Source organism: Dipodomys spectabilis, unplaced genomic scaffold (assembly GCF_019054845.1).
Source record: "Dipodomys spectabilis isolate Male_0828 unplaced genomic scaffold, ASM1905484v1 ptg000157l, whole genome shotgun sequence".
NCBI classification, from domain to species: domain Eukaryota; kingdom Metazoa; phylum Chordata; class Mammalia; order Rodentia; family Heteromyidae; genus Dipodomys; species Dipodomys spectabilis.
In genome coordinates, this window is record NW_024870834.1 from 5400191 (window position 1) to 5426398 (window position 26208).

A 26208-nucleotide genomic window follows, 5' to 3' on the forward strand; every position below is an offset into this window, starting at 1 on the left:
ACCCAAATCACTAAAAAAAAAAAAAAAAACCTGAAGCTAGACACGTGGTCTCCTGCCTATAATCCTTAGCTACAAGAGAGATTGAAAGGATTACGGTTCAAGTCTAGTCTACGTGTACCGGAAGGCTGGTGGTTTCAGGCGAGCCCAGGAAGAAAAGCTCATGAGACTCCATCTCAACAGAAATAAGCAAGGGGTGTGTATAAATTTATAAGGTAAAATACCTTATGTATGGATAGGTAATCAAAGGCAGGGAGGGGAGAAAAACTGAGAGATTCAGAGGTCCTTTAGATAATACCAAGGAGAAAGATTCATATGTAATGAGAATACCAGAAGGAAAGGGCAGAAGAAATTGGGCAGAAAAAAATATTTGAAGCAGTGCTTTTGAATAAATCTGGTCTAAGATCTCAAAGATTTGATTAAAAGGCAGACATTTTCAGACACAAAATGATACATGTAGAGTATAATAAACATATAGATACTCATGCCAACAGAAGCCTACATGGTACTCATATTGGTGAAAGCCAAAGATAAAGAGTATAACTTAACAAGAGAAGGTTTAAACGTTATGAACATATAGCAACTAATAGCTGAATTCCTCTCTGAAACCAAGAAGCCCAGAGAACTTGTCTCAAAAAACAACACCTGGTTGGTATTCTTGCTTAGCAAGTAAGACTCTGGTTTCAAACCCAGCATCATCTAAATTTTTATTTTAATTTTTTTGTTTTATTTATTTATTTTTTTTGTCAATCATGGCGCCTGAACTCTGGGCCTGGGCGTTCTCCCTCAGCTCTTCAGCTCAATGCTAGTGCTCTACCACTTGAGCCACAATGCCACTTCCAACTTTTTCTGCTTATGTGGTGAGGAAATTAAACCCATGGCCTCATACATGCAAGGCAAGCACCCTACCACTGAGCCACCTTCCCAGCCCCCATCATTAATTTTTGAAAGACATTTTCAAGTAAAACAAATCTAAGAAAATTGGTTATAAGGAGAGTTATATTACAAAAAAAGAAAAGGGAAAGGCAAAGAAAGTTTTATAAAGAGAAATGATGGAGGCTGGGAAGGTGGCTCAGTGGTAGAGTGCTTGCTTGCATGCATGAGGCCCTGGGTTCAATTCCTCAGCACTACATAAGCAGAAAAAAAAACCGGAAGTGGTGCTGTGACTCAAGAGGTAGAGCGCTAGCCTTGAGCTGAAGAGCTGAGGGACAGCGTCCAAGCCCAGAGTTCAGGCCCCACAACCAGACCCCCCCCAAAAAAAGAGAAATGATATCAAATAGAAACATGGATCTTCAGAAGAAAAGGTAGCTTGGTGAGGCAAACATTATTTTCTTTTCCTCTTAATTTCCTTACTATCCATAAATTTTAAAATTAAAGTCATAATGTTGGGTTTTAGTATTTATAGTATATGTACTTGTACTGCAATGAAGAATTATAAAAAGAGATGGACTAGCCGGGCACTGATGGCTCACGCCTGTAATCCTAGTTACTTAGGAGGCTGAGATCTGAGGATCACAGTTCAAAGCCAGCCCAGGCAAGAAAGCCCGTGAGACTCATCTCCAATTAACCTCCAGAAAACCAGAAGTGGCACTATGGCTGAAGTGGTAGAGTGCTTGCCTTGAGCTGAAGAGCTCAGGACAGTGCCCAGACCCAGAGTTCAAGACCCACAACCGGGAGAAAAAAAAAAGAGAGAGAGAGAAAGAGGGAGAGAAATGGGCCTATGAAGTTGCAAGATTTCTACATTTTAAATAAAGTTCATTTTATTTACTGTAAGTTAATTTTTTAATTAAGGACATGTATTACAGTTGCTAAGGCAACAATTATTTTTTAAGTAGATGAACAAAGGAGTCTCAATGCAACAAGTCAGATTAAAGTATAGTACTTCTTGAACATTACCCCTTCCATCAATTGCCCCCATCTTCAACTATTTTTACATGGCAAAATAAATACATAAGAAGCCAATTACGTAGCTTAAAATGTTGAAACAAACTGACTGAAAAAAATTGGTCAGTAATAGTAGGTTAAAGTAGTAATATTACTATGACAGAAAATAATTTCAAAATAAAACATATTAACATGGATAAGAATACACTAGCACCAGGGCTGGGAAGGTGGCTCAGTGGTAGAGCGCTTGCCTTGCATGCATGAGGCCCTGGGTTCAATTCCTCAGCACCACATAAGCAAAAAGAAAAAAGTCGGAAGTGGCTCTGTGGCTCAAGTGGTAGAGCACTAGCCTTGAGCTGAAGAGCTGAGGGACAGCGCCCAGGCCCAGAGTTCAGGCCCCACGACCGGACCCAAAAAATAAAAAAAATAAAATAAAAAAAGAATACACTAGCACCAGTGGCTCAAGTCTGTAATCCTAGCTACTCAGGAGGATGAGATCTGAGGATCGTAGTGCAAAACCATCCTGAAGAGGAAAGCTTATGAGACTCTTTATCTCCAGTTAACTAACAAAAAAAAAGTCAGAGTGGTGCCATGGCTCAAGTGGTAGAACGCTAGCCTTGAGCAAAAAAAGCTCAGGAACAGTACCCAGGCCCTGAGCTCAAGCCCCAGGACTGAAAAAAAAATAAACTTAATAATGAAAGAGATATTCAAAAGGATATTTTGCATGTATAGGAACTCAATAACACAACTTCAAGACACGGTTAGTAAAAATTGATAGATTTAAAAAATAAATAAATCCCATAGCCACAGTGATTGTAATGTGCTTTTATCAGCATATGATATGAAAAGCTAGACAAAACTCAGAAAAGGCACAGATTTTAACACATCACTCACCAATTGCAAATATATCTTCTTTTCAATTATACATGAAATTTTTGCCAGTGTCAGCCATAAAATAAGTCTCAATAAATGTCAAAAGAGTGAAGACACATAGAATATGTTCTCTGACAAAATGGAAATAAGTTAGAAATCAAAACAATAAGGTATTTGAGAAAATCACAAATATCGAGAAGTTATCCAACATACTTCTAAAGAAACTCTGGGTCAAAATTAAAGGGGGGAAGAGAATTTTGCTAGGTACTTGTGAACCTGTAATCCTAGCTACTTAGAAGGCTGAGATCGGAGGATCATGCTTTAGAGCCAAGCCTAGCAGGAAAGTCCATGAGACTAATCTCCAATTCATCACCAAAATGTTAGAAGTGAAGCTGTGACTCAAGTGGTAGAATACTAGCCTTGAGCAAAAAAGCTCAGAAACAGTGCCCAGGCCCTGAGTTCAAGCCCTAAAACTGGTATGCACACACACACACACACAAAATAGAAATTAGTGAATATTTTGAGCTGAACACTAATGAAAATACAACCTATCATAATTTGTAGAATGTGCCAGGCACAGCAGATCATGCCTATAATCCTAGCTACTCAGGAGGCTCAGATCTGAGTATAGAGGTTCTAAGCCAGATCATACAGGAAAGACCACCAGGAAACAGGAAGTGGTGCTGTGATCAAAGTGGTAGAGAAGTAACCTTGAGCAGAAAAGCTTAAGGAAAGTGCCCTGGCCTTCAGATCAAGCTCCACAACCACTAAGCAAGCAAGCAAGCAATTAAGTGAATAAATAAATAAATAAATAAGGCACATGAACAAATCTTTTAAATGGACAGAAGTAACAAATTCCTTGAACGGCACAAATAACTGTAACTGACTTATGATATTATGTATATATTTTTGGTATTTTTTTTCCATGGTTACTGGCTCCTAACTACCATAGCCTTTGCCTTTTCTAAATGACTAGAACAAAATGGCTGACGAATATATGGCCCTCCATTTTTGTCCCTAAAGCAGCTTTAGAATATCCTTAGAACAAAACAAGTAAAAGACAGTTGTCTGAAATGATGTTGAGGTGCTGGGACCTCAGAAGTAAGGCCTCAGAGAGTCAGGCCTCAGAGAGTCAAGTAGCTGTAGTGTTCTCATTCTTGCTCTGATGCTCCCTTCTTTTTAGCTGTTCCTTTCCCTACCTACAACAGGCTATAGAACTAGGTTTTCTGCAAACTTCCCCCCCCACACACACACACACATACTTTTCTGTTTTGGAATGAGCTATTAGAAATTCTCTAACATCCTGTGTCTCAGAGTCAATCATAGACACACCTTTCAATAAGGATCCTGCCCCATATCCATCTATTAGCACTAGCTCAAATCCTTTTGATACAATTTCGTGTATATTTCACTCACGTTTATACAGAGAAGTCTCCATAGAAACCTACAAGAAACAGATGTGAGCCTGTAATAACCCTAGCTACTTAGGAGATGAACATCAGGAGGATCACAGTTGGAAGCTATCCTAGACATAAACAGGACATCCATCTCAATCAATAGCTGGATGTGGTTACTCCTACCTGCCATCTTAGCTCTATGGGAAACATAAACAGGAGGATCACACTCTCAGGCTAGCATACAACCAAAACCATATTAGAAAAATAAGAAAGGCACAGAGGGCTAGAGATTTTGCTCAAGAGATATACTGCCTTCCTAGCAAACACAAGGAACTGAGTTCAGTCCACAGTACCACCAAAGACAATCAAAACAAAAACAAAGGACAGGTTTAAGAAACCTTCTTGAGGTTCCTGAACAGTGATACATTTAGGAATAGCATGAAAGACTTCTACTGCCTCCCCTATCCATCAGCCCTATGCATCTCTTCACCTGTATGCTTTGAAATCCCTTTATAATAAAACAATAAAAATGTCTGTTCTTCATCAGACCTGAGAAAAGGATGGAGAAATTCTAATTTATAGATGAACTGTAAACACTGGTAACATAATCTTGGGCCAGAGATGGGTTTATGAACTGAGAAGGAAAACTTGTACTTGGGAAAAAACCTCAACTTTTGGGGTCTGTAGGCAGACAGTATCAAAACTAAATTAAGCCAAACTCAGAATGACAAAGACATGTTTTCACTCACATGCAGAATCTAACTATAAATAATAATAATAATAATAAGGCATGATTGTAAAAGATCTGTTGAAGGGAGAATTCAGTTGGTAGGAGAAAGGGGAAAGCAGAGAATGATGGGAGGATGAATATTGAAGTACATCCTATATACACATGAAATTGGAACAACAAAAATCATCAAAGCTGGGCACTGGTGGCTCACGCCTGTAATCCTAGCTACTCAGGAGGCTGAGATCTGAGGATCATGGTTCAAAGCCAGCCGGGGCAGGAACAATCTCTGAGATTCTTATCTCCAGTTAACCACCAGAAAACCAGAAGTGGTGCTGTGGCTCAAGTGGTAGAGCTCTAGCCTTGAGCTGAAGAGCTCAGGGGCAGCACTCAGGCCCAGAGTTCAAACCCCACAATTAACAACAACAAAAAAGTGTATGTAATAGCTGGACATTGGTGGCTCACACCTGTAATCCTAGCTACTCAGGAGGCTGAGAGCTGAGGATCACGGTTCAATAATCCACCAGAAAACAAGAAGTGGCGCTGTGGCTGAAGTGGTAGAGCGCTAGCCATGAGCTGAAGAGCTTGAGAGACAGCACCCATGCCCACAATCGACCCAAAAAAAAAAATCAAAACTGTTTTGAAAAAGGTGTGGGAGGACATAGGTGGTTAATAAAGTGATACAAATGGGGTAAATTTGATCAAAGTACATTATTTTCAAATTGCAAATATCACCATAAAATTCCTTGGCAATTAATTTATACTAATAAGAAGTTTAGAAGATGAATTAGTATGTTAAAAACAAAATATCTTTTTTTGGGGGGGTCCGGTCGTGGGGCCTGAACTCTGGGCCTGGGCGCTGTCCCTCAGCTCTTCAGCCCAAGGCTAGCGCTCTACCACTTGAGCCACAGCGCCACTTCTGGCTTTTTTCTTTTTGCTTATGTGGTGCTGAGGAATCAAACCCAGGGCCTCTGGCATGCAAGGCATGCGCTCTACCACTGAGCCACCTTCCCAGTCCCCAAAACAAAATATCTTTGAAGAAATAAAAAGGTGGAATTGAATTAGAAGACATACAGCTGATATCCACTATAGAATTAATGATTACATAATGAAGGGGAGAAATTCCCATCACAGAAGTGATCTGTGTTTATGAGCACATAGTAGGAAAAACTGATTTTCAGTCTGTGTTTTCCTTCATATCATCATATGGTCCCAAGAAAAAAATTAACCCTCTCTCCTTCACCAAAAGTAACTTGAACAGCTCTATATCAATTAAAGAAACTGAATTTAAGCATTAAAAACTCCAACACAAAAAAATAGCCTTCAGACACTGATGGCTTGAACAGACAATTTTACCAAAAATTTAAGTAAAATTCAATGACCAATCTGCATAAACTCTTTCAAAAAAATACAAAAAATAAGAACTTTTTACTAACATGCACTAGTTTTACAACTGTCACACGGTCACATTTCCATATAAGAAAAGAGGTGCCAGGCGCCGGTGGCTCACTCCTGTAATCCTAGCTACTCAGGAGGTTGAGATCTGAGGATTGCAGTTCAAAGCCAGCCCCAGCAGGAAAGTCCATGAAACTCTTACCTCCAATAAAGCACCAGAAAACCGAAGTGGCGCTGTAGCTCAAGTGGTAGAACGCTAGCCTTGAGCTGAAGAGCTGAGGGACAGTGTTCAGGCCCAGAGTTCAAGGCCCACAACCAACCAAGCCCCTGTCATGGCACTTGAACTCTGGGCCTGGGCACTGTCCAACTCTAAGTGAGCGCTCTACCACTTGAGCCACAGCACCACTTCAGGTTTTCTGGTGATTAAGTGTTGGCATGAGCCACCAGCACCTGGCAAAAGGTACTCTTAACAATTCATTTTATAAGACCAACTTTATCAAGACTCCAAAACAAGACCAGCATAGTACAAGAAAAGAAAACTATCACCTAATATCTTTCTTTAACATTCATACAAAAATCTTCATTAAAATATTAGCCAATTGAACTCAACAATATTTTTAAGCATTACACATAATAACTAAATGCCATTTATTTCAGAACTGAAAAGGTGGTCTAAGCTCATTCTTTTCTCCTAGAACCAATATTAAGACAAAGACAACCATTCACATTACTTTAAAATTGTTTCAAAGCCGGTGATGGGAGGGGAAAACAGGGAGTAAACAAGGTGAGAGGTAACACTGTTCAAAAAGAAATGTACTCATTACCTGACTTATGTAACTATAACTCCTCTGTACATCATCATCTTTATAATAACAATAGCAATATTTTTAATGTATTTCATTGATGTATCTGAAGCACATTTTTGTGAGCAAGGTCTCAAAGAAATTGATTGAAAATGTTCATAGAAAATATTAAAATAAAATAAAATTGTTCCATAGGTCCTAGCCAGGGTAATAAGACAAGAAAAAGAAATAAAAGACATAAAGATTGGAAGGTAGATGTAAACATGCTTTTGCATGTTGGAAAAGTAATGAAAAATTAAATAATAAAAGAAAAATAGGTAATAAAAAAGTTTAAGCTGTTAAACTAATAAGTAAATGTGGCAGGGTGAAGAGTATAAGATGAACACACAAAAACCAATAGCTTTTATCTACATTATCAATAAATAAAAAATTAAACTGGAAAAGCAACTTTATTCACAAAAACACTTAGGAATAAATTTATTTAAAGATATAATAAATACCAAACGTTGTAAGGAATACCTAAATAAAGATCTAAATTAATGTAAATATACCTTATTACAAAGGCTGAAGGACTTATTACTAAGAATTCTGCTCAACATAATCAATAGATCAAAATGTAAGTTTTCTTTGAAAAAAATCACAAGTTGATTTTAAAATTTATGTGAAGAGGACCTAAAATAGCTGAAACTAAGTTTGGAAGATAATAAAGCATGAAAGGCATAGAGTAATAAGATAGACATGTACATGCCTGGAAGAGAATAAAGAAAATTGAATACTATTGAAATAGACTAATAAAACTATAAAAACAGAACAAGGAAACTTGAGGCTGATATCCCTTAGAGATAAGGGTATAGGGGTGAAATTGATTAGAATAAAATGTGAAGAAACAACAATGAAATCCTGTCCCCTGTATCAATAATATAAGCCAAAAAGACAGACATGGCCAGGTACCAGTGGCTCACACTTGTTATCCTAGCTACTCAGGAGGCTGAGATTTGAAGCCAGGCAGATCTGGAAAGTTCATGAGACTCTTATCTCCAATAAATTACTCTAAAAGCCCCAAGTGGCACTGTGGCTCAATTGGTAGAATACTAGCCTTGAGCAAAAGAAGCTCAGAGACAATGCCCAGAGTTCAAGCCCCAGACAATAAAGAAAAAAGACAGACATAAAAATGAATAAATAGATCAGCACACAGAGATAAATCAACACATATATGATTGATTGATTTTCTTTTCTTTTTGGGGGGGGGGGGGATCTGGTCGTGGGCCTGAACTCTGGGCCTGGGTGCTGTCCCTCAGCTTTTCAGCTCAACGCTAGTGCTCTACCACTTGAGCCACGGCGCCACTTCCAGCTTTTTTCTTTTTGCTTATGTGGTGCTGAGGAATTGAACCCAGGGCCTCAGGCATGCAAGGCAAGCGTTCTACCACTGAGCCATCTTCCCAGCCCTGATTGGTTGATTTTCAACAAAATTCCCAAAGTAATTGAGTAGAAACCAAGATACCGGTTGGAAGGGGGGAGTTACGTTAATTTACTTTATTGTTATAATAAAGGTGATGATACAGAGGGATTACAATTACATGAGTCAGGTAATGGGTATGTTTCCTTTCCTACGGTGTCTTCTGTTTCCTCATTCTCTCCCAGTCCCTCTCTACCATCTCTTCCCAAGGGTTGTACAGTTTGCTTTTATCAGCTCCACTGCTGAACTTTTGCATCCTTTTTCCCTTGAGTTCTATACCCTCCCTAACACCTTTCCTAAGAATTATACTTGAATATACCATGCATAAAGAAAACAGAATCAACAAAAAACTAAAATTAAAATTAAAAACCAAAAGGATCTCATTTCCATATTTTAGAGTTCATTTATATATATATATATATAATTTTATATAAATATGAAGAGGCACATAGGCATTGTGCCTTTGTGTTTTTTTCTCCTAAGAGATAAAGATCATTTTTACAACAAATGGAACTAAGACAAAATGATATTGTATATGGAAATAATGAACCTCAACCTTAACCTCACAACATACACAAAAATGAACTCACATGTGTTCATAGACCAAATTGTTAGAGATAAACCTATTAAGTGTAAAAAAGGAAAAAATAGACAAAAATCTTCATGACATTAAATTAGAAAAAGAATTCTTAAGTGAAATATCAAAAGCACAAATTATTCAAGAAAAATTAGTAAGATAGACTAAATACATAAAAGTTTGCTCCTCAAACTCTCAGTTAAGAAAACACAAAAGTAAGCTACAGATTGGAAGCAAAACAAATTTTAAACAAACTGCTGAATACAGAGAATAAAGAACTCTTGCCATTCATTAAAGAAGACCCAAAGAAAATTGAATAAAAGTAGACAAAAGTTTGGGACAATACCCAAAACATGATATACAAACTATTAAAAAGGACATAAAAAGAAATTCAACATCATTAGTCCTCAGGGAAATGCTAATTAAAACCATAAGATAATACCACACATTTACTAGAACAACTAAGTTTATAATGCCAATATCAAGTGTTGGCAAGGATGTGAAGCAACTAAACCTATCTCCTATACTGCTAAAGGGATGCAAAATGTTACCACCACTTTGGAAGGGTACGGCAATACCTTATAATATTGAATATTCACTTTTCATATTATCAAACAATATAACTCTTAGGTATTCAGCCTAGAAAAATAAAACCATGTCAATATGGTTTTCATACAGCAAATATTCCTGCAAACACTATTCATAATAACCAAATCAAGAAGCAATCCGATGTCTAATGACTAGTAAATGAATAAACAATTGCAATATACAAATGTCATGAAGTACTGCATAGCAACAAAAAAATGAAATGTTAATAAATATAATATGAGCAAACCTCCAAAACTGCTAAATAAAAGCTATTATCATTTGGATCCATGTCTCCCAAAGTCCCATGTGGTTCAAGGCTTAGTCTTTGGGCTATCATGGTATGGGGAAGTGGTAGAAATTTGGGAAATGGAGCCTAGTGGAAGAAAGTTAGGCCATTGGGGGTACTGCCTAGAAAGAGATATTAGAACCCTAATGCCTCTTTTCTGTTTCCTGGCTGTCATGAGGTAAACTGCTCATTCTGTGATGCATTCCTGCTACAATGTCATTCCTTGTCACAAACTAAGTACAATACAGCCAATAAGCTATAAAGCTATGAATCTCAAACACTGTGAACCCAATAAACTTTTCATTCTTACTAATGGACTATTTTAGGTATTTTGTCTTAGTTAACAGCTGGTTAATACAAAAGCCAGACAAGGTTAAATACCAAGTGATTCCATCTACATGAAATTCTAATGCACTGTTTTGATAACAGAAAGAGGATCAATGTTGTCCTAGGACTGGGGATAGAAGGAGATCAAGGACAAAGGTCACAAGCACTCTTTGAGGTAAAGATATTATTCTCTATTTTTATTATAATAGTGATTACATGAATGTAATTTTATTAAATGTAACTATTCCCATAATTAACAAAAAAGCATAGAAGCAAGCTGGGCAACAGTAGCTCACACACCTCTAATCCTAGCTACTTAGAAAGCTGACACCTGGGGCTGGGAAGGTGGCTCAGTGGTAGAGTGCTTGCTTTGCATGCATGAGGCCCTGGGTTTGATTCCTCAGCTCCACATAAGCAAAAAGAAAAAAAAAGCCGGAAATGGTGCTGTGGCTCAAGTGGTAGAGCACTAGCCTTGAGCTGAAGAGCTGAGGGACAGCACCCAAGCCCAGAGTTCAGGCCCCAGGACCGGACCCAAAAAAAAAAGAAAGCTGACACCTGAGGATCATAGTTCAAAGCCAGCCTAGCCAGGAGACTCCTTATCGCCAACTAACTACCAAAAAACTGAAAGTGAAATGTGGCTAAAGTTGTAGAGCACTAGCCTTGATCAAAAAAGATCAGGAACTGAGTTCAATTTCTAGGATTGGCACAAAATAACCTATATTTTAATATGTAAGTACTTAGGCAGATGAACACTACAAGATGCTCATACTTTCAAATGAATAAATGAGATTCATGAGTCAAGATAATATTTAACAAATGCTATCCATTTTTTATTTGTATTTGTCATTTAAAATTAAGGTCAAAAAAGTATATTTCTATATACAGGTAGTATAGCCATGAATAGCCTACTCACATGTATACTATAAAATAATATGATTAGGTCTAAAAAATACACAGAAAGACAAAGATATTCTAAAAGCATTCTTAAGAAGTGATTTGTACAGAGATAATTTTTAAATCTAACATACATACAATGGGAAGAATTTCTATCATGAAGGAAGTATTTCAAAACATGGAATAAGACAAATATTAAAACTATATTTCCAGAGCATTTTGCTAAAATAAAAAATGTCGTAGAATTATATGTTGAAAGGATATGTTACAATCATTTCAACAAGGCCACCAACAAACCTATTGCCATTAAAACTATTTTTTTAAAAATGGGAAAAAGCGCAGGGTTCTGGTGGTTCACACCTGCAATCCTAGCTACTCAGGAGATTAAGATCTGAGGATTGCAGTTCAAAGTAACCCCAGGCAGGAAAGCCCATGAAACTTTTATCTCCAATTAACCACCAGAAAATGTGGCACTGTGGCTCAAAGAGGTAGAGCACTAGCCTTGAGTTGAAGAGCTCAGGGACAGTGTTCAGGCCCCAAGTTGAGGCCCCATGACCAAGCCCCCTCCACCCCCCGCAAAAAAAAAAAAAAACTGAACAACCAGGCAAAAAGAATAGGTCATTGATAAGAGAAAGAAAACAAGATTGTCATCTAACTTTGCACCAACTTTTAATGAATACCCAAAAGGATATAACAAATTTAAGATGCTCAGTAGAGGCAATATAAGTTAAGGATTTAAATTTACTCAACCTGACCTTCAAGTACAAAGCTGCAGATAAACCATCACAAACTTGTAGACACTCATATACACATGCATATATGCATGTAGATAAATATCAAGGTATATTGATCCTACTAGTCCTTCCTATGACTCTATCAGAAAAAGATATTTACAGTAGGAGGCAGAATGAGTAGCTGTTATTAAATCTCAACGTATCTGAAGAACAATGCTGAATCATGAGTATAAGAAAGTATAGTAGACATGATACAAGTTTTAAGCTGGAGGATGGGAAGAGGAATACATGCAAATATAAATGTCTAATAGGTGCTGATAGAAAATTTAAAAATGTTATTTTATATTAGATAATGGGATAGAAGGATATGGCAAGAACAGGTTACAAGTAATTCCAGTATTATTCTCTGTGAGAAGTAGTTTAAAAAAAGCAGACTATTGGCATTGTATAAGGGTATTGGTATAAATTTAATGAAAAAATAGAAAACAAAGCTATATTTTACATTTAAAAGCCCAGACATAAAAGACATAAAAAAGACAATATGTTAGAACTGAGGCCAAATATATTAATCATATCAACATATTTAAATGGGCTTAACTCACCAATTGAAAGAAAAGGATTTTCACATTGGCTAATAAAGCAAAATCCAACACTATGCAGAATACAAGAGACATACCTAAAACAAAAAGATTCATAAGAGTTAAAAAATAAAAAGATTGAGAAAGATATACCAGACAAACACAAATAAAAGGAAAACAGGGATCATGTCTTGATGTCTGACAAGGTAGCATTCCATAAAGTATTAAATACATAAAGAAATATGTAAGGTCTAAAGCTATTCACAATGAAGACTTCAGTTATTGATATTTACATGCAATAGAATACTAGTAACTTCCATTAAGAAGTAACCTACATGGGATACAAGAAGAAAAAACAGAAACACACTAGTAATAAAAGAATTTAGCAAACCTCTCCCATCTAAGATCAAATAGACCAAAAATTAAGGTATACAAGAGCTAAATAACATAAATAAGGAATCAAACTGCCAGGGATGGTGGCTCACACCTATAGTCTAAGCTATTAGGGAGATGAAGATAGGAAAATAATGTTCAAGGCCAGCATGGGAAAAATTTAGTGAGACTCTGTCACATAAACAAGCTAGGCCACCACCATGGCCTAATTCTTTGCAGCTACACTGCAGGTGAAGGCAGGAGGATCGCAAGCCAAAGTCAGCCTAGACAAAAAGTATGAGAGCCTATCTGAAAAATGACTGAAGTAAATAGGGCCGGAAGAGTTATAACAGTTTAACATCTAATGCCACCAGAAAGAAGATATATATATATATATATATATATATATATATATATATATATCTTGTATAGAGTATATATATATATATATAAACATATTATACCAAAAATAGATTACAAACTTTTTCCAGAACATATGGATTAGGCTTAAGACATAATTAAACTTTAAGACAGACAGAAAAACCTCAAAGTTCTAAAGAATAAAAATAAGCTAGTAGCATCTTTAGAACATAATGCAATAAAACTACAAATCAATACCAAAATTGAAGAACAAAAATACCTTTCCACGTTGAATTTTATACACTTCTAAACAATTCTTGAATTAAAGGCAAATATAAAATTCCAATTTCTTGGAAATAATGATAATAAAAGGCCAACATTACCAGGATCTATAGGCCACAACTAAAGAAGGTAAAAAGAAAAATGGCATATATCTATGTTGATTAAAAACTAAAATAAATTAACAGCTAATTCAAAAATATTGAAAAAGAATACCAAAATAAAAACAAAGGAATTAGAATAAAAATAATCAGGAATTAATAATAAAAGTTGAAAAGCTAGGAAACCCTATTTCTTCTTCCCTCAAATAACACAGATGTAAAAAATAAAACCAAGATCTGATTTCTTGAGAAAGAAGCCACTAAAATAGACAAACCACTGACTAATCCAATAAAGAGGAAGAGGTGCAGAGGGAAGAAATACAATACGTGACCTTAAATGACAACATTAAAAATAATAAAGAGAAACATCAAAAAAGGAAATTTTGGGGCTGAGAAGGTGGCTCAGTGGTAGAGCGCTTGCCTTGCATGCATGAGGCCCTGGGTTCGATTCCTCAGCACCACCTAAGCAGAAAAAAAAATAAAGCCAGAAGTGGCGCTGTGGCTCAAGCAGTAGAGCACTAGCCTTGAGCTGAAGAGCTGAGGGACAGTGCCCAGGCTTAGAGGTCAGGTCCCACGACCAGACCCCCCCCACAAAAAAAGAAAATTTTTTAATTCCTAAGAGCCTCATTCACACAGTTCTATGCAAACAAATTGAAATACACAATTTTTAGAGAAATAAAACCTTACCAAATATCATCAAACAAATTGACAAAAAAGTTAAGGAGTTCCACTACAAAAAAAAAAAAGCTCAAAGATAGAGTCTTCACAGGCGAACTCTAACAATTTTTTTTTTTCTTTTTGTCACTCGTGAGGCCTGAGCTCTGGGTCTGGGCGCTGTCCCTCAGCTCTTCATATCAAGGCTAGTGCTCTACTACTTGAGCCACAGTGCCACTTCTGGCTTTTTCTGCTTATGTGATGCTGAGGAATTGAGCCCAGGGCCTCATGCATGCAAGGCAAGCACTGAGCCACCTCCCTAGCCCTCTAACAAACTTTTAATGATCAATCCTACTTTATTCTACAGCAAAGAAAGAAAATGTGCACTCATAAAATTATTATGATATTCTTCCTATATCTTGATTAGACTCAATGCCCTCACTCTACTTCCCATAAAATCTACAAACTAATTTTTTCATATAAATGCAAAACTTAATTTTTAAAAAATCTGTTAAACAGCTGGGTGTCAGTAGCTTACCTTGTACTCCTAAACCATTCAGGAGATCCAAGGATTAGTTTGAAGCCAGCCTGGGCAGTAAAGTGTGTGAAACTCTGACCTCCAAATAACAACCAGAAAACTGGAAGAAGTGCTGTGGCTCAAAGTGGTAGAGTGCTAGCCTTGAGCAAAGAAACTCAGGGACAGCACCCAGCTCCTGAATTCAAGCCCTAGGATCAGCACAAAATAACAATAATAATAATTTAGTAAAGTAAGGTTAGAAAATTAGCATATAAAATCAGTAGCCTGGCTGAGCACCAGTGGCTTATGCTTGTAATCCTAGCTACTCAAGAGGCTAAGATGTAATGATAGCAATTTAAAGCTAGCTCCAGCAAGGAAGTCCATCTCCAATTAACTAACCAAAAGCCAGAAATTGAGCTGAGGCTCAAGTGGTGGAATGCTAGCCTTGAGCAAAAGAACAAAAACAAAACAATAGCCTTGATGTATAAAAATTAAAAATAAAAGGAAAAAGACATTCCAATTATAACAAAAATATTTTTTTAAAAATAAGCATAAAGTCAATAAGAAATTCTCAAAACTATATGGGAAATTAAACTATAGGCACCTCTGTAAAGGAATAAACAGACTTGGACAAATAAAAAGACATGTTTTTAGGTAGTAAGACTCAATGTCAATTCTCCATAAGAGATTTTATAAATGTACCTAATAGTCATAAAAATACTATCAGGTATTTTCTGGAGCTATGGAAACTTGCTTTCAAAGCTAATTTGGAAGACTCTGAAAAAGAAAGAAAAACTTGAAAAATAAGCACAACATTGAATGAAAGTATCTAAATATTTTCATAAAATTTTAATCTTGAATTTAGAAAGGAATAATAAGATAGGCATAGCTGAGAATGGGAGGATTATACTTCGAGGCCAGCCTGGGCAGAAAAGTCACAAACCCTCTTCTTAACACAATGGGCACAATAATATACACCTGTCATCCCAAGTTATGTGAGAGGCTGAGATTGGAAGGAATGCCTTTCCAGGCTAGCAGAAAAATCTGAGGGACTCCATCTCCATGGAGGGAAGCTGAATTCAGTGACACATGCCTGTTATCTAGCAATGACACAAATCCCTAGATCTCAACTCACGTCCATGGCTGGATGCAAAGCAAGACACTATTTCAGAAATAGGGTCTGGAGGCATGGGGCAAGTGTTGAGCACCAGCCTACTTAGGCTGGAGTCCCCGACTTCAAATCCCAGTATAGATAGATAGATGGATACAGAGAGAGAGAGAGAGAGAGAGAGAGAGAGAGAGAGAGAGAGAGAGAGAGAGATACATATATGTAACATATATGTATATATGTAGAGAGGGGGGGGTATTTATGATCATAAAAACAATTGTTGCCGGGGCTGGGAAGGTGGCTCAGTGGTACAGTGCTTGCCTTGCATGCATGAGGCCCTTGGTTCGATTCCTCAGCACCACATAAGCAAAAAGAAAAAAGCTGGAAGTGGTACTGTACTCAAGTGGTAGAGCGCTAGCCGTGAGCTGAAGAGCTGAGGGACAGCGCCAAGGCCCAGAGTTCAAGACCCATGACCGGACCCCAAAAAAAAGCAATTGTTGCCTTTTGAATAAGTCATACCAACTTCACTTCAGTGTCCAGGTATTAAAGGAAAGCTAGGGAATATACACATCTCAACAAAGTATACTGCCAGTGAAGACGCTAAGCATCTCTTGAGTCTACTGCAGTACCTGATACATTGCAGACACCCAATAAATATTTGTTGAATAAGTGAATAGACAAGTAGATGAAATATTGAGTGGTACTACTAATGAAGTTAGTGAAACTGTCATATATACAATGTATTGATTAATGGCTCAGTGCCAACTTAAAACAAGTTATTTAAATAGTTATTTAATTCTTCTTTACTCAATATCATTTTTATTTTGGATTCTTCTCATAGGAACATATATCATTTTGGAGTTGATACAAAACTAATGCAAGAAGAACAAATATGTTATATGAAAGATTCAGGCATAACAAAGAAATCAACAGAATAAAATTTAATAATGTTTTTAATTAGTTGAGTTACGTTTCCCTCAAAATAGTTCAACTACCAGTTTCAGATACATTTGAAAGTGTTCTTTCTGCAAAATAGGATCTTTACAAATGAAGCCATCCTGAATTATGATGGGCTCTAAGCCAAGTGACTGGTGTGTTCGGAAGAGAAGGGAGGAAGTTTGGATACAGAGGCAGAGGTGATGAGTACATAGAGATGGAGAATTAAAGCTACAAGCCAAGCAATATCAAAGACTGCTGGCCATCACTAGAAGCTAAAAGCAAAACAATGTGAATTCTTCCCTTGAACATAAAGAGTACACTCCTAAAGGACTAAGCTACTCAGGAGGCTGCGATCTAAGGATCATGGTTCACAGCTAGCCCAGGCAGGAAAGCCTCTGAGACTCTTATCCCCAGTTATCCAAAAGACCAGAAATGGAATTATGGTTGAAGTAGCATCCACCTTGAGTGAAAAAGCCAGTGGCTCACACCTGTTATCCTAGCTACTGCGATGGCTGAGATGTGAGAATTGCAGTTCAAAGCCACCCCAGGCAGGAAAGTCTGTGAGACTCTTATCTCCAATAAACCACTAGAAAACCAGGAGTGGCTCTGTGGTTCAAGTGGTAGAGCGCTTGCCTTGAGCTGAAGAGCACAGGGACAGCGCCCAGGCCCAGAGTTCAAGCCTCACAACCAACCAAAACAAAAGAAAGTGTCTGGAAATTTTGTCAGATCATAGATGAGTATTTTTTGAGCAACTAGTCACATATATTTCAGATATTCTACCACTTAAGAGCTTACTCAAATCTCTAAGAATTAGAGCTCTAATACAGGTCAGTAGGGATGGGAAGTTACTCAAGTGTCTTAAAGAGGAGAAAGATGGTCTGTTTTGAATAGTAGCTATGATGAAGACAAAAGTAAAACACAGGAAAGTTATGTCAGAAGGTTGTCAGAAGGTTGCTATAATAGAAAAATGATAAATTCCACAATTAGGTTAGCAATGAAAAGAATAAACAGGAAATGAGATACTTGAGGAATGTGAAGAGATAAAATAAAAGTATTAATATAACACTATTTTCTTCTCAAAGCTGATATGAGAATGAATTAAATTCTTACCAAGTTGCTTAGCACACAATTGGCAAAATCATAAATATCTAAGCTTTCTTTCTTGGTATGATATGCCAAACTCTGCTACACCAAATTGGTAATATAATTGTGAATAGTATTTATTTTTACTTGTAAGATAATCTCATTTATTCTACAATAAAATAACATTACATATAAACATAGAAGTATACACATATATTCTTTCATTTAACTCATGTCTCTAGGACCTATGAAAATAAATGTCTTGAAATTCTAAATATCCTTCTAATTTTAATCTCATATCAAATGTTAAATGAGACTTACAGGATAATCTATATGCTGTTTGGGAACATTGTTCTTGAAGGGCCAGAAGGAGAGAAAAACAAGACAGAAATAGAATACATGAACCAAAAGAAGCAAAACTCCCACATGAAATGGTTGAGTTTTCCACACAACAGAAAACTATCTTATTGATAACATACTTTTGTTTACTGTACTTTTTGATGCAGTAAATGTGTTCAATGATAGTTACCACGTTTCAGAATATAATAAATGCACATGAATACCCTACACAAAACACTACTTCAAAACAAGAACCTCAACTTAAATCTTATTTATTGGTTGAGAATCTAGTACATAAAATTTGAACAGGAGCCAAGTAAAACTGTCTCCCAAAGAGTCTTTGCCTTTAGATGCATTGCAACTTTATCTGATGAAAAGTACTTGGTCATGTGCTAAAAACTGTCCACCAACTAGGAACCATAATTTTTATACTGAACATAATAAAAGGCAAGCTTAATAAAAAAAAGAACCAAAAACCACAATGAATGTCTAATAAAAGTATAACTTGTTAAATAATGATAATATTTGATGTAACATATTCAAAGTACTTTTGGCAACTGTAGTGTTATTTACCTGTAAATCCATTTCAAAAACATGCATTTCACACAATGTTCACAGTGTCTAAAAGGCAGAAAAAATGTAAAATGATATCCAAAAACTTGATTATGTAATGCTTCCTTACAGAACATATTTCATCCATCTTCATTTTTACTTACACAAAAAATAATCGTTTTGTTTTGTTTAGTTTTGTTGGTCAGTACTGGGGCTTGAATTCTGGGCCTGGGTTGTAGGGCTTGAACTCTGGCCCTCCACACTGTCCCTGAGCTCTTCAGCTCAAGGCTAGTGCTCTACCACTTGAGCCACAGTGCCACTTCTGGTTTTCTGAATGGTTTATTGGAGATAAGAGTCTCAAGACTTTCCTGCCTGGACTGGCTTTGAACCATGTTCCTCAGCTCTCAGTCTCCTAGGATTACAGGCGTGAGCCACTGGTGTCCAGCAAGAAATAATTCTTGAGTAAACTGTGCATTAAGGGATGGATTGCAACTCAGATATGAACACAATTTAATCTACAAGCAAAGTATATGGGGGCAACTAACAAGAAAACTAATTACTGAAATATAGGGTTAGTATGCAAATTCTAACCCTATAGGCATAAGTATGCAAATACTAACCCTATAGGCATAAAGGAGATAAGTAACAACCAGGCAAGGCTTCCAAACTAAACACTGGTCAATAAGCAGACATCACGTAAAGAAGAGAGCAATAAAGAGAAAGAAAACATTTCCAATCAAAAATAAAAAGCATGGTACATTAAAGGAACTGAAAAAAAATGATCCGATGTAAAAACAACAAGGAGGAAAAGAAAGATAAAGTCTGATTGGCATAACCAACAGGGCCTGGTGATTTGCTGAATTGTTATGGCAAGGAGTAAAAGTCTGGGAAGATTCCTAACTCTTTTTCTTGGATAAACAGTGGTGCCATTTAAAAAGAAGTATCTCAGTTTAGATAAAAGACAATGAGTTTATATTTTTCATAACTATAAGATAACCTGGTTAGAAATAGAAGTCTCTAGTTCCAGAGATATGATTGGAGTAGAAAATTTTATTTGGAAGTAATCCACATGCAGGTAATAACTCATGCCATGAAAATGTAAATAAATACAGTTAAATGCCTATGTGCTACTGAGGGTAGAGACTGATGATGAAATGGTGGGTAGATGTGATTTTTTAAAAAAACTTGGGCAGGCAATAATACATAAAAATCGAACTGAGAAACTTGAGACTTGGAGGAATAGAAGATGGGAGAGAATGGTAAAAGGGGTGACTCTAATCGAGATATATTTTACACAAAATGGACATGTTAAGTTGAAATCTCCTTGTACAACCACTTGAAGATAATTTTTTAACCTTACTAGGAATACTCAGAAACGAAGAAAGGAAGGTATAAATAAGGAATGCAGCAACTAGTGTTAAATAATACAGACAAATCATACAAAACATGGGCTAAAAACCCTTATTCTTTTTGCAACCACAAATACAGTTAAGTCATACTCTAATTTTTGCATATATGGATAAAATTAGTTTCCCCTCTAAGAAGTTAGCAATGGTGCACAAAGACTTCAAATTATTTCAGGTTGTAATATAATTTAAAGGGGAAGTACTTATCTATTTTAGTAATATTATATAAGGTGCAAAAGGAAAACCTATTAATTTCTGCAGCATGGCCCTTAAATATGCATGGGAGAGGGACAAGTTCAATTCAAACTCTTAGTGCTAAGTGGATATACTCTTAAAAAGAGTGTCTCTAATGTAATAAAGACTTTAGCCAGGCACCAGTGGCTCTTGCCTATAATCCTAGCTCTTCAGGGGGCTGATATCCAGAAGATCTCAATACAAGGTCAGCCAAGGCAAAAAATAAAAATAAAAAATACTGACTCTGTCTCCAAAACAACCAGCATAAAAACCAAGCTGAAGGTATGGTTCAAGTGGTTCAAGCAAGCAAGAGAAGCAAGCTGGTTTAAAAAAGGGGAGGGATTCTTAGATACTAAGATAAAGATGTTGATTTGGATGAATACATTAAAAACAGTCTATACTCACATTGCTACAATTAGCCATTTTTAAATTTACACCTAAATTACCAGTAAGTTAATTTCCAAATTTAACTAAAATTTCAACAGATATTTATGTAAGGAGTTTGTGTTCACCACTGCCACACTGTCATCATAAAACAAAATGTAATAAAAAAATGTAATTACTGGGAAGTTCATGCTTATAAATGCTCTGTTTAGATGATTAAGCTAGACACGTCAAGGCAAGAAGGTACCATGGAGGGACACCTACCCACCTGAATGCTGTAGAAAGCAGTCCAATAGTCCATGTTCTGTTTAAATTATATCATAGCTACCTCTTATTCTATTAAACTCTGGAAAACTAGATCCAAACTTTATAATTATCCCCATTTTGGCAGCAAGGGTCTATACTTGATGGTGATAACAATAATAATAGCTCACATCTATTAACTGGACATTATGTGCCAGGACTCCATGCTTAATAATTCATGGAGGATTCATTTAATCCTCACAACACCTATTACTATCCCGGTTTTGTAGACGATGCAATCAGGGCTTAGAAAAGTTAAATTAACTTGTTCAAGGTCACTGAGCTTGCAGAAAGATGCAAACCCAGGCCGAAGTCTGATGCTACAACCACAATGCTTAATTTATGCTGCTATAAAAGCAGAGCTTCCTTTGAAAGACCACTACCAAAGTACTCCAAATTGGTAAGCTTTAACTCTTAGTAAACAGAAAAAGTAGAAGAGGGTTTCTCTTCAAAACCCCAAATAGAAGACATCACAAATTCTTATTTTTATCATTCTCAATTCTATGTCAGCTTTGACTTGAACTTGACTATAAAAAAAAAAAAGAAGCATTTGGAAGGAAAATAATTTAACTCTTGTACAATCCCCTGAGAAATTGCTAGGAAGCTTTCGCTCTTGTTACAAAGCTCTGCAGACAGCACAGGAAACAGGCTGAACACTTCAAAACAGGCTCCAAACCACATTTTTGCTAACACTATCCATCTCTCATCACTATTAGCACACAAAAGAAAATACCATAAAATAAAAATTATTTTTCATATCTCTGTGATGAACAATACAGGTTAAGTCACGTAATCTGTTTGGGTTGAAATCCAAGTACTTCCTCTTGCTGGTTCAACCAAACTGTATCCACTTCCTGTACCAATGAAACCTTTACTTACATCAAAAGGACCTACGAAAAAGAGTAATGAAGATATTTTTACATTATATTAAGCCTAATTGTCTCTGGGTTGATCCTTAGGAAAACAGTACTGTGCACTCTCCTAAACACAGAGGGGAAGTGAACTCTCCTGTCTCTTCTCTTTCAGTCTAGTGATCTTCACATCCAGTAGGGAAAAAACAAAAACCAAAAACTCATGGTCCTCTGTTCTCTTTCTCCTTCCCACTAGCTATACTCCTGCCAAGTGCAAGGATAAACTACTGCCAATCTGTAAGTTCTCTTTAGTAAAAAGTATTTTTCCTTTGTGACATCAACTATGCAGCTTTTCATATTTTTTTCAAGGCCTCAAAAAATTGATATATTTTTGTTTTGTTTTCACATATGTACTATGCACTGGCCTGTAAGTCTACTTGTGTTAGCACATGTAAGAGGCAAAGAAAAAAAGACGCCTTGGTTATCTTTGTTCTAAATAAAAATATCTAAAAATTCCCAAAGCAACTTTATCATTTCACAGCCTTCACCCATTTTATTCCTTTGCCCTCCAAACCTCCAAGACTAAACAAAGACAGCTACTACTACCATTCCTTACTTTAGAATGGAAATTCTGAGGTACAAAATTAATTGCCCCAGGTCAGTTAGCCAAAGGGGCATGCAAAGCTCAAATCCACATGATCCAGCTCCAAATATAGTGTCCTGTTTATCCTCTACAGATGAAAACATCTGTTTTACAAGCAAGTCTGTAATAGCTAAAGTTCACAAATTTCATTGTACAATCAAGATTATAGTCAACCTGGCATTCACTGCCCAGAAAAGAGAGAAAAACAAAGCATCCGGTATACATGTCAAAATACATCAAAGAAGAACACCCAATAAGAGGACAATAATACTGGATTTAACCTGAAGTTTCTTACATAATACGCAACTATAAAATCAAATGACAAGTGGCAGTGTTTCCTAACAATCATAGAACAATAAAATATTCAAGGGTATCTCATCCTCCAGTAGTCAGTTCTACACTGATTCCACCTATGTTACCATTACTCAAAACAGAATGAACCCAGTATTTTAAAGCCTCTTCAGAAGCAGAATTTAATTGTAAGGGTAGTTTTAACTATAAACAGAAAAGAAAAACCACAAAAGTTTCCTAACTATATAGAAAAGGTGTATTATTTAAGTGAAAAATATTTTCCAGCATGATTACCATCACATATTGAGTATATGCTATGTTCTAGGCTCACTAAACTTTTCATGTGTTTTCTCCCATTTATTATCACATCAACCCATCAGCATCATTGCCCTACAGGTGAGGAAATAAAGTTCAGGGAGGTCAATTATCTTGCCAAGGTCAAACAGACACAGAGCTTATAGCTTCAAGATTCCATAGATCACTGAGATTCAAACTCAGATCTTCAAGATTTCACAGCTCACTGTAATTCCACACAGTAGGATGTGCAATTTCTAAAGAACCATTTATCTGGGAATTTTATGTGCTGCAAAGTCTATCCAGTGAATAAATGGCATAGTTCATCTTATCATATACAAGATACTGCTCTCAAATTATTCTGTCTTTTGTGTCTCATAAAATGGCTTTAGTAACCTTCCAAAGAAGAATTACAAAGACAGGTAGGGACAGCATATCCACACAAAGATGTAATGTTTGGAAAAAACCAAAAAAAAAAAAAAAATCATTTAGATGAGTAAGTTCTGCATGCCTGTTAAAAATAAGAACCTATTGCTTGACAAAAAAAAATCTCTACCACCAGAAACTTAAGTTCTTGAATCCCTCTGGCACACTCAGGAAAATGTTCATATTTATCAAACTACCGAGTATATACCCAAGGCCTACTAGTGCGCAGTGCAATAACTGAGACTACAGGGATCATCTCAGAAACTTCTTGTCTCCCCAAGGAGTTAGCAGGTTGTTTCAGCCAGGCCCAGGGTCAGTCATTACTAGCATAACCAAAATCCCCCTGTGCTATTAAAGTTCGTGTGAAGGGCCCTAGATAGAAATCCTGCTCTTTGCGGGGGGGGGGGGGGGGGGGATGAGATCAATGTGGGATCCTTTTCCCAGCGCCCCTTTCACTTTCTTGCAAGCTCCGTAAGGTTGTGGTTAGCTCTAGCATGAGTGTTGGCATTCATGAGTTAATTTTCCTGACACTGGAGCCAGGATTCTGCTTGGCTCCCGGCTCCCTCCTCCTCTCCTTCTCTCCCTTCTTGCCTCTTCAACCCGAAGTGGAAACTGCAGACTCAAAACTCCCCGATGGCTACCAGCACCAAGAACTGGGCATGCTCAGAAGGCCAAGCAGGCTTTGGTTGCAACTGACAGTTCCCCGCCCCTGATTTGCTGCTGCCCCCCTTCCCCCACTTCAACAAGAGATACTGAAATGTTTATCTGAAAGATACAAGGCCTCTTTTTTTTTTTTTTCCTGAGAATGACCCCATTTTAATTTCATTCCGCAGGGTCTTTTAGTTTGGTGAAACCTTACCACGAGCCCGAGAAGACAGCATCGGTTTGGGGGGGGGGGGGGTTCAGCACCAGGGACAGCGCCGCGTTGCCATTAACTCCCCCTCCCCCACCTCCTCTTCCACCCCGCACCCCCCACCCTCCCCAACCTCAGCCCCCACCCCCGCACCAGCACAATGCCAAGGTCTCCCAGCAGCCGCAAACGCCGCAAATGCAATAGCTCCCAGCCGGAGGCTGGGCCGGAATGCCGGGGCCGGCTGCTACTTACACTGCTCCGCTTTGGTGGACATGGTGCTGTCCAGATGGAAAGGCTTTGCCCCAAAATCTGTGTCGTGTGAGCTCCCTCGCTCCGCCAGCGATGTTGCGAGGAAAAGAGCGCATACCCCCCACCCCCCACCCCCTCGCGTTCCCCCTCCCTTAGGCCCGTGTCGCTACCATTCGGACAAAACGCACATCAAATTGCAGAATTCGGTCCCGGAAGGTTAGGAAATCGCCCCCGGAGAAATGGGTGGGATTTAATAGGCGGCCAAAGGCTTCCTGTCCGTCCCCTCCTGGAGCTGCCCGCGTGGATGTGGGCGGGGAGACCGACAGGAGAGAGCAGGCTTCGGCTCCTGGTGAAATGGGAAAATGGGCTCGACCGGGGGAGGAGTATTTCCATTCATAAGGCGCATGGAGGGGACGGGTGTTTCCCAGAGAAAAGCCTCTTAAAGTGCCGGAGTCCCCGACCATTTGGATCTCCCATTGGCGTTCTCCAGGCCTGTAAATCCTGTTCCCCAGCAGCAGCCCCCAGTGCCTCCGCGGGGATGACCGGAGAGGGACTCAGGTGCGCCGCGCGCTCTCCACCACCTCCGGGAGGAAGAAGCAGGAGGCGGATCCGGGGCGGGCTGCAGAGAGCCGGGCTGGAGGGCGACGAGGAGGCGATGCTCCCGAGGACTGCCAGGAAGGAAATGCAGAAGTAACCCTCAGCATGGCTTCCCAGCGTGCTGAGGGCCAGGCCCTCAGCCACCCCGGCCTCCCCTTCCTGGATGGGCTCTCCTGCTGATGAGAGGGATGGGAGGTCCCACGGGCCTTGGGGGCTAAGAGAAGACTTGGAAAGCTGAAGCTAGGGAAAGGAGATTTGCACAGATGGTGAAACTGGAAGGACCACGGTAAAGGAAGAAGAGAAAGATGGGAGGCAGGAAGGAACCCGTGGGTGCTCCCTTGAAATGCCCAGACTGGACACAGGCACATCAGGAAGCCCCTCTGCTGGGCAACAGAAGCCAACAGAAAGAGAAGGCAATAAAAGGGAGTAGGGGGAATCATCGTGCGTTTAATAGCAGGTTTCTAAAGATTCACTACAAAGTGGAGAGGTATTCTAAACCTGGATTTGGAGTCTGGAAGAGCCAGATTCCAGACCTAGCTGTAGCATTTACTTCCCCCAGGCTAACTTTTTAATCTCTCTAAGCCTCAAGTTCTTTACCTGTAAAATGGAAGCAATGAACTCAGCCCTATCACCCAAAGTGATGCTAGGCAGTTCAAATAGTTCAATGGATACAAAAGTCCTTTTAAAAACCAAAGTACCCGACAACTACTAACCATTATGACTTTTATTGTTATTAACTAAACTATTCCTTTGGGAAAGCTGAAGGACTGTGATCACTGCAAGGTGATTTAGCCGAAGCTATAAACTGACCAGTGTTTTTAATGTTGATGAAATCAATGTTTTCTATTTAACCAAAA

The 26208-nt window shown here is 38.0% G+C and overlaps 1 protein-coding gene across 1 annotated transcript in view; it reads right to left on the reverse strand.

Annotated features, from left to right (window-relative positions):
• The window catches only part of Unc79 (unc-79 homolog, NALCN channel complex subunit), a 240144-nt gene extending 215313 nt beyond the window's left edge, over positions 1–24831 (reverse strand). Inside the window, exon 1 of the mRNA XM_042692771.1 lies at positions 24758–24831. Within this exon, the coding sequence (XP_042548705.1) occupies positions 24758–24779 (22 nt within the window). The 5' untranslated portion in view covers positions 24780–24831. The remainder of the gene's footprint in view (positions 1–24757) is intronic.
• Positions 24832–26208: the final 1377 nt, after the last annotated feature.